Genomic DNA, 12,711 nt, shown 5'->3' with positions numbered 1-12,711 from the left:
GATCCTGGTTTGGTGTGGATGTCCTGGCAGTATTTAACCCTGGTGTGGTGTGGATGTCCTGGCGGTATCTGATCCTGGTTTGGTGTGGATGTCCTGGCGGTATTTAACCCTGGTGTGGTGTGGATGTCCTGGCGGTATCTGATCCTGGTTTGGTGTGGATGTCCTGGCAGTATTTAACCCTGGTGTGGTGTAGATGTCCTGGCGGTATCTGATCCTGGTTTGGTGTGGATGTCCTGGCGGTGTTTAATCCTGGTGTGGTGTGGATGTCCTGGCGGTGTTTAACCCTGGTGTGGTGTGGATGTCCTGGCGGTGTGTGATCCTGGTTTGGTGTGGATGTCCTGGTGGTATCTGATCCTGGTTTGGTGTGGATGTCCTGGCGGTATCTGATCCTGGTTTGGTGTGGATGTCCTGGCGGTATCTGATACTGGTTTGGTGTGGATGTCCTGGCGGTATCTGATCCTGGTTTGGTGTGGAAGTCCTGGCGGTATTTAATCCTGGTGTGGTGTGGATGTCCTGGCAGTGTCTGATCCTGGTGTGGTGTGGATGTCCTGGCGGTGTCTGATCCTGGTTTGGTGTGGATGTCCTGGCGGTGTTTAATCCTGGTGTGGTGTGGATGTCCTGGCAGTATCTGATCCTGGTTTGGTGTGGATGTCCGGGCGGTATTTAACCCTGGTTTGGTGTGGATGTCCTGGCGGTGTCTGATCCTGGTTTGGTGTGGATGTCCTGGCGGTATTTAACCCTGGTTTGGTGTGGATGTCCTGGCGGTATCTGATCCTGGTTTGGTGTGGATGTCCTGGCGGTATCTGATCCTGGTTTGGTGTGGATGTCCTGGCGGTATTTAACCCTGGTTTGGTGTGGATGTCCTGGCAATATTTAACCCTGGTTTGGTGTGGATGTCCGGGCGGTATCTGATCCTGGTTTGGTGTGGATGTCCTGGCGGTATTTAACCCCGGTGTGGTGTGGATGTCCTGGCGGTATCTGATCCTGGTTTGGTGTGGATGTCCTGGCAGTATTTAACCCTGGTTTGGTGTGGATGTCCGGGCGGTATCTGATCCTGGTTTGGTGTGGATGTCCTGGCGGTATTTAACCCTGGTTTGGTGTGGATGTCCTGGCAGTATTTAACCCTGGTTTGGTGTGCATGTCCGGGCGGTATCTGATCCTGGTTTAGTGTGGATGTCCTGGCGGTATTTAACCCTGGTGTGGTGTGGATGTCCTGGCGGTGTCTGATCCTGGTTTGGTGTGGATGTCCTGGCGGTATCTGATCCTGGTTTGGTGTGGATGTCCTGGCGGTATTTGATCCTGGTTTGGTGTGGATGTCCTGGCGGTATTTAACCCTGGTGTGGTGTGGATGTCCTGGTGGTATTTAACCCTGGTGTGGTGTGGATGTCCTGGCGGTGTCTGATCCTGGTGTGGTGTAGATGTCCTGGCGGTATCTGATCCTGGTTTGGTGTGGATGTCCTGGCGGTGTTTAATCCTGGTGTGGTGTGGATGTCCTGGCGGTATCTGATCCTGGTTTGGTGTGGATGTCCTGGCGGTGTTTAACCCTGGTGTGGTGTGGATGTCCTGGAGGTGTCTGATCCTGGTTTGGAGTGGATGTCCTGTCGGTATTTAACCCTGGTTTGGTGTGGATGTCCTGGCGGTATTTAACCCTGGTGTGGTGTTGATGTCCTGGCGGTATCTGATCCTGGTTTGGTGTGGATGTCCTGGCGGTATTTGATCCTGGTTTGGTGTGGATGTCCTGGCGGTATTTAACCCTGGTTTGGTGTGGATGTCCTGGCGGTATCTGATCCTGGTTTGGTGTGGATGTCCTGGCGGTATCTGATCCTGGTTTGGTGTGGATGTCCTGGCGGTATTTAACCCAGGTTTGGTGTGGATGTCCTGGCGGTATTTAACCCTGGTGTGATGTGGATGTCCTGGCGGTGTCTGATCCTGGTTTGGTGTGGATGTCCTGGCGGTATCTGATCCTGGTTTGGTGTGGATGTCCTGGCGGTGTTTAATCCTGGTGTGGTGTGGATGTCCTGGCGGTATCTGATCCTGGTTTGGTGTGGATGTCCTGGCGGTATCTGATTCTGGTTTGGTGTGGATGTCCTGGCGGTGTTTAACCCTGGTTTGGTGTGGATGTCCTGGCGGTATTTAACCCTGGTTTGATGTGGATGTCCTGGCGGTATTTCACCCTGGTGTGGTGTGGATGTCCTGGCGGTGTCTGATCCTGGTGTGGTGTAGATATCCTGGCGGTTTCTGATCCTGGTTTGGTGTGGATGTCCTGGCGGTGTTTAATCCTGGTGTGGTGTGGATGTCCTGGCGGTATCTGATTCTGGTTTGGTGTGGATGTCCTGGCGGTATCTGATCCTGGTTTGGTGTGGATGTCCTGGCGGTGTTTAACCCTGGTGTGGTGTGGATGTCCGGGCGGTATCTGATCCTGGTTTGGTGTGGATGTCCTGGCGGTATCTGATCCTGGTTTGGTGTGGATGTCCTGGCGGTATTTGATCCTGGTTTGGTGTGGATGTCCTGGCGGTGTTTAATCCTGGTGTGGTGTGGATGTCCTGGCGGTATCTGATTCTGGTTTGGTGTGGATGTCCTGGCGGTATCTGATCCTGGTGTGGTATGGATGACCTGGCGATATCTGATCCTATATAGTCTGGTAAGAATGGTCTGACGGTGTTACCCTGGTGTGGTATGGATGACCTGGCGATATGTGATCCTATAACGTCTGGTAAGAATGGTCTGACGGTGTTATCCTAGTCTGGTATGGATGACCTGGTGATATGTGATCCTATATCGTCTGGTAAGAATGGTCTGACGGTGTTGTCCTAGTCTTGTATGGATGACCTGGCGATATGTGATCCTATATCGCCTGGTAAGAATGGCCTGACGGTGTTGTCCTAGTCTGGTATGGATGACCTGGCGATATGTGATCCTATATAGTCTGGTAAGAATGGCCTGACGGTGTTATCCTAGTCTGGTATGGATGACCTGGCGATATGTGATCCTATATCGTCTGGTAAGAATGGCCTGACGGTGTTATCCTAGTCTGGTATGGATGACCTGGCGATATGTGATCCTATATCGTCTGGTAAGAATGGCCTGACGGTGTTATCCTAGTCTGGTATGGATGACCTGGCGATATGTGATCCTATATCGTCTGGTAAGAATGGCCTGACGGTGTTATCCTAGTCTGGTGTGGATGACCTGGCGATATGTGATCCTATATCGTCTGGTAAGAATGGTCTGACGGTGTTGTCCTAGTCTGGTATGGATGACCTGGCGATATGTGATCCTATATAGTCTGGTAAGAATGGCCTGACGGTGTTATCCTAGTCTGGTATGGATGACCTGGCGATATGTGATCCTATATCGTCTGGTAAGAATGGCCTGACGGTGTTGTCCTAGTCTGGTGTGGATGACCTGACGATATGTGATCCTGTATCGTCTGGTAAGAATGGTCTGACGGTGTTGTCCTAGTCTTGTATGGATGACCTGGCGATATGTGATCCTATATCGTCTGGTAAGAATGGCCTGACGGTGTTGTCCTAGTCTGGTATGGATGACCTGGCGATATGTGATCCTATATCGTCTGGTAAGAATGGCCTGACGGTGTTATCCTGGTGTGGTGTGGATGACCTGGCGATATCTGATCCTATATCGTCTGGTAAGAATGGCCTGACGGTGTTATCCTAGTCTGGTATGGATGACCTGACGGTGTTGTCCTAGCCTGGTATGGATGACCTGACGGTGTTGTCCTAGCCTGGTATGGATGACCTGACGGTGTTGTCCTAGCCTGGTATGGATGGTCTGGCGGTGTTGTCCTAGCCTGGTATGGATGACCTGGCGGTGTTATCCTAGCCTGGTATGGATGACCTGACGGTGTTGTCCTAGCCTGGTATGGATGACCTGGCGGTGTTGTCCTAGCCTGGTATGGATGACCTGGCGGTGTTGTCCTCGCCTGGTATGGATGACCTGGCGGTGTTGTCCTAGCCTGGTATGGATGACCTGACGGTGTTGTCCTAGCCTGGTATGGATGACCTGGCGGTGTTGTCCTAGCCTGGTATGGATGGTCTGACGGTGTTGTCCTAGCCTGGTATGGATGACCTGGCCTGTTGTCCTAGCCTGGTATGGATGACCTGACGGTGTTGTCCTAGCCTGGTATGGATGACCTGGCGGTGTGTGATCCTATATAGCCTGGTATGGATGGTCTGGCGGTGTTATCCTGGTGTGGTATGGATGACCTGGCGATATGTGATCCTGTATCGTCTGGTAAGAATGGTCTGACGGTGTTATCCTAGTCTGATATGGATGACCTGGCGATATGTGATCCTGTATCGTCTGGTAAGAATGGTCTGACGGTGTTATCCTAGCCTGGTATGGATGACCTGGCGGTGTTGTCCTAGCCTGGTATGGATGACCTGACGGTGTTGTCCTAGCCTGGTATGGATGGCCTGACGGTGTTGTCCTAGCCTGGTATGGATGACCTGACGGTGTTGTCCTAGCCTGGTATGGATGACCTGACGGTGTTGTCCTAGCCTGGTATGGATGACCTGACGGTGTTGTCCTAGCCTGGTATGGATGGCCTGACGGTGTTGTCCTAGCCTGGTATGGATGACCTGACGGTGTTGTCCTAGCCTGGTATGGATGGCCTGACGGTGTTATCCTAGTCTGGTATGGATGGCCTGACGGTGTTGTCCTAGCCTGGTATGGATGACCTGACGGTGTTGTCCTAGCCTGGTATGGATGGCCTGACGGTGTTATCCTAGTCTGGTATGGATGGCCTGACGGTGTTATCCTAGTCTGGTATGGATGGCCTGACGGTGTTGTCCTAGCCTGGTATGGATGACCTGGCGGTGTTGTCCTAGCCTGGTATGGATGACCTGGCGGTGTTGTCCTAGTCTGGTATGGATGACCTGGCGGTGTTGTCCTAGCCTGGTATGGATGGTCTGACGGTGTTGTCCTAGCCTGGTATGGATGGCCTGACGGTGTTATCCTGGTGTGGTATGGATGACCTGCTGATATGTGATCCTATATCGTCTGGTAAGAATGACCTGGCGGTGTTGTCCTAGCCTGGTATGGATGACCTGACGGTGTTGTCCTAGCCTGGTATGGATGACCTGGCGGTGTTATCCTGGTGTGGTATGGATGACCTGGCGGTGTTATCCTAGCCTGGTATGGATGACCTGACGGTGTTGTCCTAGCCTGGTATGGATGGCCTGACGGTGTTGTCCTAGCCTGGTATGGATGACCTGACGGTGTTGTCCTAGCCTGGTATGGATGACCTGGCGGTGTTGTCCTAGTCTGGTATGGATGGTCTGACGGTGTTGTCCTAGCCTGGTATGGATGACCTGACGGTGTTGTCCTAGCCTGGTATGGATGACCTGGCGGTGTTGTCCTAGCCTGGTATGGATGACCTGACGGTGTTGTCCTAGCCTGGTATGGATGACCTGGCGGTGTTGTCCTAGCCTGGTATGGATGACCTGGCGGTGTTATCCTAGTCTGGTATGGATGACCTGGCGGTGTTGTCCTAGTCTGGTATGGATGACCTGGCGGTGTTGTCCTAGCCTGGTATGGATGACCTGACGGTGTTATCCTAGCCTGGTATGGATGACCTGGCAGTGTTGTCCTAGCCTGGTATGGATGACCTGGCGGTGTTATCCTAGTCTGGTATGGATGACCTGGCGGTGTTGTCCTAGCCTGGTATGGATGACCTGACGGTGTTGTCCTAGCCTGGTATGGATGGCCTGACGGTGTTGTCCTAGCCTGGTATGGATGACCTGGCGGTGTTATCCTAGTCTGGTATGGATGACCTGGCGGTGTTGTCCTAGCCTGGTATGGATGACCTGACGGTGTTGTCCTAGCCTGGTATGGATGACCTGGCTGTGTTATCCTAGCCTGGTATGGATGACCTGACGGTGTTGTCCTAGCCTGGTATGGATGACCTGACGGTGTTGTCCTAGCCTGGTATGGATGACCTGGCGGTGTTATCCTGGTGTGGTATGGATGACCTGGCGGTGTTATCCTAGCCTGGTATGGATGACCTGACGGTGTTGTCCTAGCCTGGTATGGATGACCTGGCGGTGTTATCCTGGTGTGGTATGGATGACCTGGCGGTGTTGTCCTAGCCTGGTATGGATGGTCTGACGGTGTTGTCCTAGCCTGGTATGGATGACCTGGCGGTGTTATCCTGGTGTGGTATGGATGACCTGGCGGTGTTATCCTGGTGTGGTATGGATGACCTGACGGTGTTGTCCTAGCCTGGTATGGATGACCTGGCGGTGTTATCCTGGTGTGGTATGGATGACCTGGCGGTGTTGTCCTAGCCTGGTATGGATGACCTGACGGTGTTGTCCTAGCCTGGTATGGATGACCTGGCGGTGTTATCCTGGTGTGGTATGGATGACCTGGCGGTGTTGTCCTAGCCTGGTATGGATGGTCTGACGGTGTTGTCCTAGCCTGGTATGGATGACCTGGCGGTGTTATCCTGGTGTGGTATGGATGACCTGGCGGTGTTATCCTGGTGTGGTATGGATGACCTGACGGTGTTGTCCTAGCCTGGTATGGATGACCTGGCGGTGTTATCCTGGTGTGGTATGGATGACCTGGCGGTGTTATCCTGGTGTGGTATGGATGACCTGACGGTGTTGTCCTGGTGTGGTATGGATGACCTGACGGTGTTGTCCTGGCCTGGTATGGATGACCTGACGGTGTTATCCTGGTGTGGTATGGATGACCTGGCGGTGTTGTCCTAGCCTGGTATGGATGACCTGACGGTGTTGTCCTAGCCTGGTATGGATGACCTGGCGGTGTTATCCTGGTGTGGTATGGATGACCTGGCGGTGTTGTCCTAGCCTGGTATGGATGGTCTGACGGTGTTGTCCTAGCCTGGTATGGATGACCTGGCGGTGTTATCCTGGTGTGGTATGGATGACCTGGCGGTGTTATCCTGGTGTGGTATGGATGACCTGACGGTGTTGTCCTAGCCTGGTATGGATGACCTGGCGGTGTTATCCTGGTGTGGTATGGATGACCTGGCGGTGTTATCCTGGTGTGGTATGGATGACCTGACGGTGTTGTCCTGGTGTGGTATGGATGACCTGACGGTGTTGTCCTGGCCTGGTATGGATGACCTGACGGTGTTATCCTGGTCTGGTATGGATGACCTGGCGGTGTTGTCCTAGTCTGGTATGGATATATACCAGGGCATACCCATACTCAGAAACATCCACTAGAGGAAACACACAGAGCTGCAATACATTTATGGCAGATGGAAAACCTCTCCCTCGGCTCTGTGCTGCACGACGTGACAGAGACAATTCAACGGCACAACTATGCCACCAATAGTATGTTTCTTTTAACCAATCGCCTATATTCAGCATTGTATAAAATTATTCAAATCAGAATAATTATGACGTGACCCGAGTTTTTCCGTCGAAACCAGATTTATACAGTTTAACACTATGGATTTAAAAAAGTGTTATAAATTCATTTTCATTGCAAGAAAATGAAATTTGAACATATCAATGTGTAGGGCTTATGTTGTTACGTGTCATAGACTGAAGGCAATTTCAGTAAAGAGTATGACTAATTTTACAGACAGCTGAGTATAGCCGACTGGTGAAAAGAAACAGATTATAAAGTTAAAAATACATGTACATGTATAATGTATCACTCTGGTCAAATGCTGAAAGACGGTAATTACATACTACCTGGTAAAACGATCAAGGTACAGGCTGAATTCCTGCTAAACATACTTGGAAACAAAAGGCAATTTGCGGCTTCGAAGTCTTGAACTTTCTGACAGATGTGCCCATGAAACCACAGAGACCCAGTTTTCCCCAATATTTCACTTTTATACGACAAGATATACAAATACACTTGACATATATTTTATTTATGGTGGTTGTACAGTAAAGTGAATATTTCTACATTGCGAAATCTAAACTGCATTGACTGATTGCAGCTGAACGTCATACACTTCACTGAATGGACATGTACGATGGTGGTCAGAGTGCCTGGGTAACACACCCACCCATGTCAGGACTCAACGCGAAACCAATACCGTACTGAAAAAGTATATGTAAGAATAACATGGACCAGGTCTCTGCTACAAATGTGTGACATATAGCCTGGATTACATTGCACATTTTAAATTTACTACTACAGGCGTCGTGTCTAACTTTCGTCTATCAATCGTCTGCCATAAAGGGGCATTTCAGAGCACTACTGTAAAGGTCAATTTTCAACGAGCACTACAAGGGCAGTACACATACATGCAGCCCAGCTGCATGTATTTACACTACATATGCGAATTGAGTACTGGTACACTATAAACACTGGTAGCACAAATACCTTAATTTTCAAATAATATGTTGATATTACTTTATTAAAACACGTTTAAAGTGCTACTTCTGTCCTAAGACAAGCTACGCGGAAATATTAAAATGATACCCTAGGGAACAAAGCTAAAACCAGGGTTCAAAAGGATTTAAGATGAATAACTCTATTTAATTTGTATAAGTGAAGGTTTTAAAAAACAAAATCTTCGGCAGTTCACGTAAAATTTTCCTGATGTCACGTGATAATGTGCCTTATGCGACAGTGCGTTAAGTAGATGTGACGTCAAGTAAGGCTCATTTGTGGCTATATGTCAGGAATGGGCGACGCCAAGTGTTCTTGCTTGATTCAAAATACGTAATATAATACAAGGTCGCTTAAAAGCTCTAGCGAATAACTGTTTTGTGGCCATAACTGCCTGCTTCACAGTTTCCTTTATGATTTATGTATACATGTATTTTCTCAATAACGGCAGCAGTGCAGCCAATGTTCCTCTAAGCGCCCTCTCCACCCCTCTCCCTTTTTACCCAACAGGAAGTACTAATATAGATTAATGGCAAAGATGCCGCAAAAGTAAAGCAAGCATCACCAGACAGCCTGCTGGAACTGTATAGAAGAGAACATGTACTCATACTGTCACAACAGCATTAAATTCACGGAAATTTAATAATTCTACCGTTGTCTTTTAAGTCCATAATGTCAGTGACAGAGTGCTCTTACACCACATCTCCTTTTTGGTGATTTGTGATTGTTCAGTTTTTCAGTCAGTGGACAGAGTGCTCTTACACCACATCTCCTTTTTGGTGATTTGTGATTGTTCAGTTTTTCAGTCTTAAGTCTTTTTCTCGAGTATTAACAGGAGCAATTCCAACATTAAAAGCTGTGTTTAACATGAGAAAAACTTCTGAAAAATTTGAATAAAACTCTCCTTAAAAAAATAAATGGAACTAAATGTATGCATAATTTTCAGCTGTGTAAAAATGCAGGTGTTTAGTTTATAGAGACACAGGGTATGATAGGTACATAACATCTCTGTATCTCACATAAGCCAAAGCATTTTTACACCTTCATATAATGTTCTTTGCCAACAAGGCTTCCATATACACTTAATGGTTTGGGGTTATTTATTTTACATAATTTAATTATTAGGCTATTTTATCTGAAAGCCTTCTAGTTCGTAAAATAATTACTACGCATTTTCTTTCCAAACAGTATATAAAATGTTCATATGCCTGGTTTATCCTTCCATTTGAGGTAGATTTCATATAAAACTTTAGTTTCTGTCTTTTCATAGAATGGATCCTGCAAAAACTTAGGCCAAACTTAATAGAAAAGGCCAGAAAGCGAACTGAGAAGTCAATTAGTTCATACGTACAAAACCCAACTTCTAGGTTTACTGGGGGTCAGCCTATTTATACTGTTAAGTTAATTGGCGAATCTAAGGCTAAGTAGATGAACACTGAACTTTTAGTAGTGAGTGTATGAAAAGTTTATTTTGTCAACACAGACTGCTAGCATGCCCTTAAATTTAAACTTGATATTCAAATCTCATGAAAAGGAGCTTAAATCTACTTATTATTTTCTTATTTCAAATATCCAGGTTTTGAAATGGTCTGTTTTCACAACCCAACACAAAAGACCTATTTAACTCAGAAACATTGTTGCAGTAAAAATTGTATTGAATCAGGTTTAAGTTGTGAAATACAGTATTGGGTTATAGACACATTAACACAAATACGTTCTATGTACATACAGACACACTGTTGTATAGAGTTTGGAATGGACACTTGGTTATGTGCTTATATGACATTGGTTTGGGGTATGGTACAACTGATGAGTTACGCAACGTAAGTACGAAAAATCAATATGCGGAATGAGGCTCACTAAACCTGTACAAAGGGAAGTAAATCTTGTACGCCACAAACAGCAGAGCAGATATACTTCTCCCTACAACTCAAAAACATCCATATATTATTATTATTCTGTTTTTCCATGATGTCATACTGACCTACTTCATTGGGACTACTCTATCCCACAACTACCTATCTATTAGGAACAACCAAATTGATATGATTGGAATCAGTTATGTATTGTACTGAAATGCTGAAATTGACCAACTTCCTAAATTTTGATTACCTTTCCTCAAAGGGGAAACAATAAAACAAATAAATAATCATGCAATACCTTTCGCAGCAAGGTAATTACATCAAAGAAAAATATTAAGCTTTTGAACACATAACAATACGTAATCTAAGTGAATCTTTTTAAAGCTCTAAAATGTGACAACAAACAAAAGTGTTTCATTTAAGACATTTACACTCTTTTTTATAGAGAGCACTAACAAAGTTTTGATTTCTATCACCACTCTTGGTATAGACTGTACTCAAGAGTTAATCAGCATGTAACCCAGTCCACCAACTAGCACCACACAATCCCTGTACACACTGACATTTATACAGATATAACCGCATAAACCTGGATAATCACACAGGTTTCAATGATCTGAAAGAAAAAAGGATACAAGTTCACATGTTATTTTTGTACAAGTAAACTTCTCTTTCCCTATTATAGATAAACAGAGCTAAAATTAAGGAGAACTAACAGCAGTTACGAGTACACTGTTGGCAACACACATGACTTTTGAACCACTGAACATTCCTTGAGGAATGACATTCTTCACTCTGAAATCAGCAAGCCTTGGTATAAACTGCCGGCCTATACATGGGTCTCTAAGACATCTTCATGGGACATCATTTGTTTCCTCTTCTTTGCAGTTGGCATAGGCCTAACAAATTTCTGCTGCTGACAAATGTAACAATAACCCATAGATAGTATAGACAAAGGAAGTTGGTATAAAGCTGGTAGGTAAATTCTGACTTAAACTTGGGGTTATTTTGTGACCAACAGGCCAGATCACTGCTATAACCTTCAACCAGGAAATATGTATATATATATATATATATATACACACACATAAATATATATATATATACACACACATAAATATATATATATACACAAATACATATACATATATTGCATCATGAGTATGTATGAATAACATTACTTAGAACATTTCACATAATCATATATTTACATCTTACAAGATTATTGGTAAAAATATGTCAAACAAAATGCTAAGACTTTAAATATCACCTTAACATCACAAATATGGTTTCTTACCACCAATGTAGTCATGACTTCCGGATGAAAATGCTTAAGTTCAATTTTTTCTTCAATGTCAATTTGAGTATTTTGTTTCACGAATCACAGAAGTACAAGTATGTCTGGTTTTGTTAGGAGATTCGGGCTATTCATACATTCATCAAAAAATTGTTTCAAAGAACATTGATCAATATCTAATCCAGCAGTCTGTTGAACAACCAAGTCTTGGCTTACGGCTCACCTCCTGCTGCTTTACACAGACTGGCATATTCAGCAATGTTATGTTCTTATATTCATAAATGATACCTCCTTGAATGAGAGCGTTGAACAAACCGAACAACAGCTAAAGTGAAAAGCCTCATGAACCACTCACAGTTTGATCACTTCTTCACACTGTCTAGTTTTTGCTTTCCATAACAAACCAAAGTAGACTGTATATAAAATCACTCCACTTCCACTGTGATCTTGACACAGTAATAGTCTACGGTCATACCTGTATGTAGGAAGGACTGCCAACAACCTGTACATGATCATGGGTGTCTTTCCACCATCGTACAGCTATAAGTGAAATATTCTTGAGAACGGTGTAAAACATCAACCATATAAATAAATAAACATAACTGGTTCAAATATTTTACATTTTAATAAGCATGTCACCTGATTACTGCATGTCTGCATATGCAGCTCTGGTCTACAGGGTATACACAACTGACTAAAAATTCACACCTTCTGGTTTTGAGACCCTGACAATACAGTGGAACGCAAATCTATATAACCACTTCTTTAATCTCATTCAACACTGGTAAATCCATTGTATTGTGTAACATGAGCAAATTGAAATGTGACATCATGTCCGCATGAGTTGTTCCTGTAACAGTCGGGAACATGTAGGCTGTTACTGTAACAGTCAAGAACAGGTAAGTTGTTACTGTAACAGTTGGGAATACATGAACTGTTACTGTATCTAGTCGGAAACAGGTGAGCTGTACAATACATGAATTGTTACTGTAACAGTCGGGACCAGGTGAGTTGTTACTGTAACAGCTGCGAACAGGTGAATCAAAATTAAAAGTTGGGAACAGGTGGGTTGTTACTGTAACAGCCTGGTGCGCTCATTAGGTGTGTCAGGATCTGACCTGAAATAACAAACACATCAGATGTTAAAACTGCAAAACTATATCCCAATGAGTCATATATGTAAAGTTAGTATCAATTTTCACTGAG

The 12,711-nt window shown here is 45.6% G+C and overlaps 2 protein-coding genes across 2 annotated transcripts in view; both read right to left on the bottom strand.

The window, feature by feature from the left end:
• Positions 1-103: 103 nt before the first annotated feature.
• On the bottom strand, positions 104-11,755 carry LOC135469832 (uncharacterized). Its single transcript, XM_064748441.1, has 3 exons — positions 11,729-11,755; positions 5,834-7,167; positions 104-599 (listed from the first exon to the last, which is right to left on the bottom strand). Exons 1-3 carry the CDS (start codon positions 11,753-11,755, stop codon positions 104-106), a joined length of 1,857 nt encoding a protein of 618 aa, XP_064604511.1.
• LOC135470380 (mucolipin-3-like) overlaps positions 11,367-12,711 on the bottom strand; it is a 25,965-nt gene continuing 24,620 nt past the window's right edge. Inside the window, 1 exon segment of the mRNA XM_064749283.1 lies at positions 11,367-12,623. Coding sequence (XP_064605353.1) covers positions 12,578-12,623 — 46 coding nt within the window. The 3' untranslated portion in view covers positions 11,367-12,577.

This window comes from Liolophura sinensis, chromosome 7 (assembly GCF_032854445.1).
Source record: "Liolophura sinensis isolate JHLJ2023 chromosome 7, CUHK_Ljap_v2, whole genome shotgun sequence".
In the NCBI taxonomy this organism is placed as follows: domain Eukaryota; kingdom Metazoa; phylum Mollusca; class Polyplacophora; order Chitonida; family Chitonidae; genus Liolophura; species Liolophura sinensis.
The sequence above is the reverse complement of the archived record's forward strand: the minus strand, read 5'-3'. Positions and strand labels throughout refer to the sequence as shown.

Excerpts from the sequence above, each read along its gene's own strand:
- LOC135469832 (XM_064748441.1), bottom strand. The coding sequence starts at position 11,755 with ATGCCAGTCTGTGTAAAGCAGCAGGAG. Across the intron at positions 7,168-11,728 it reads TCTGTGTAAAGCAGCAGGAG|ACTAGGACAACACCGCCAGG; the intron begins GTGAGCCGTAAG and ends TATCCATACCAG. Across the intron at positions 600-5,833 it reads TACCAGGCTAGGACAACACC|GATTAAACACCGCCAGGACA; the intron begins GTCAGGTCATCC and ends ACACCACACCAG.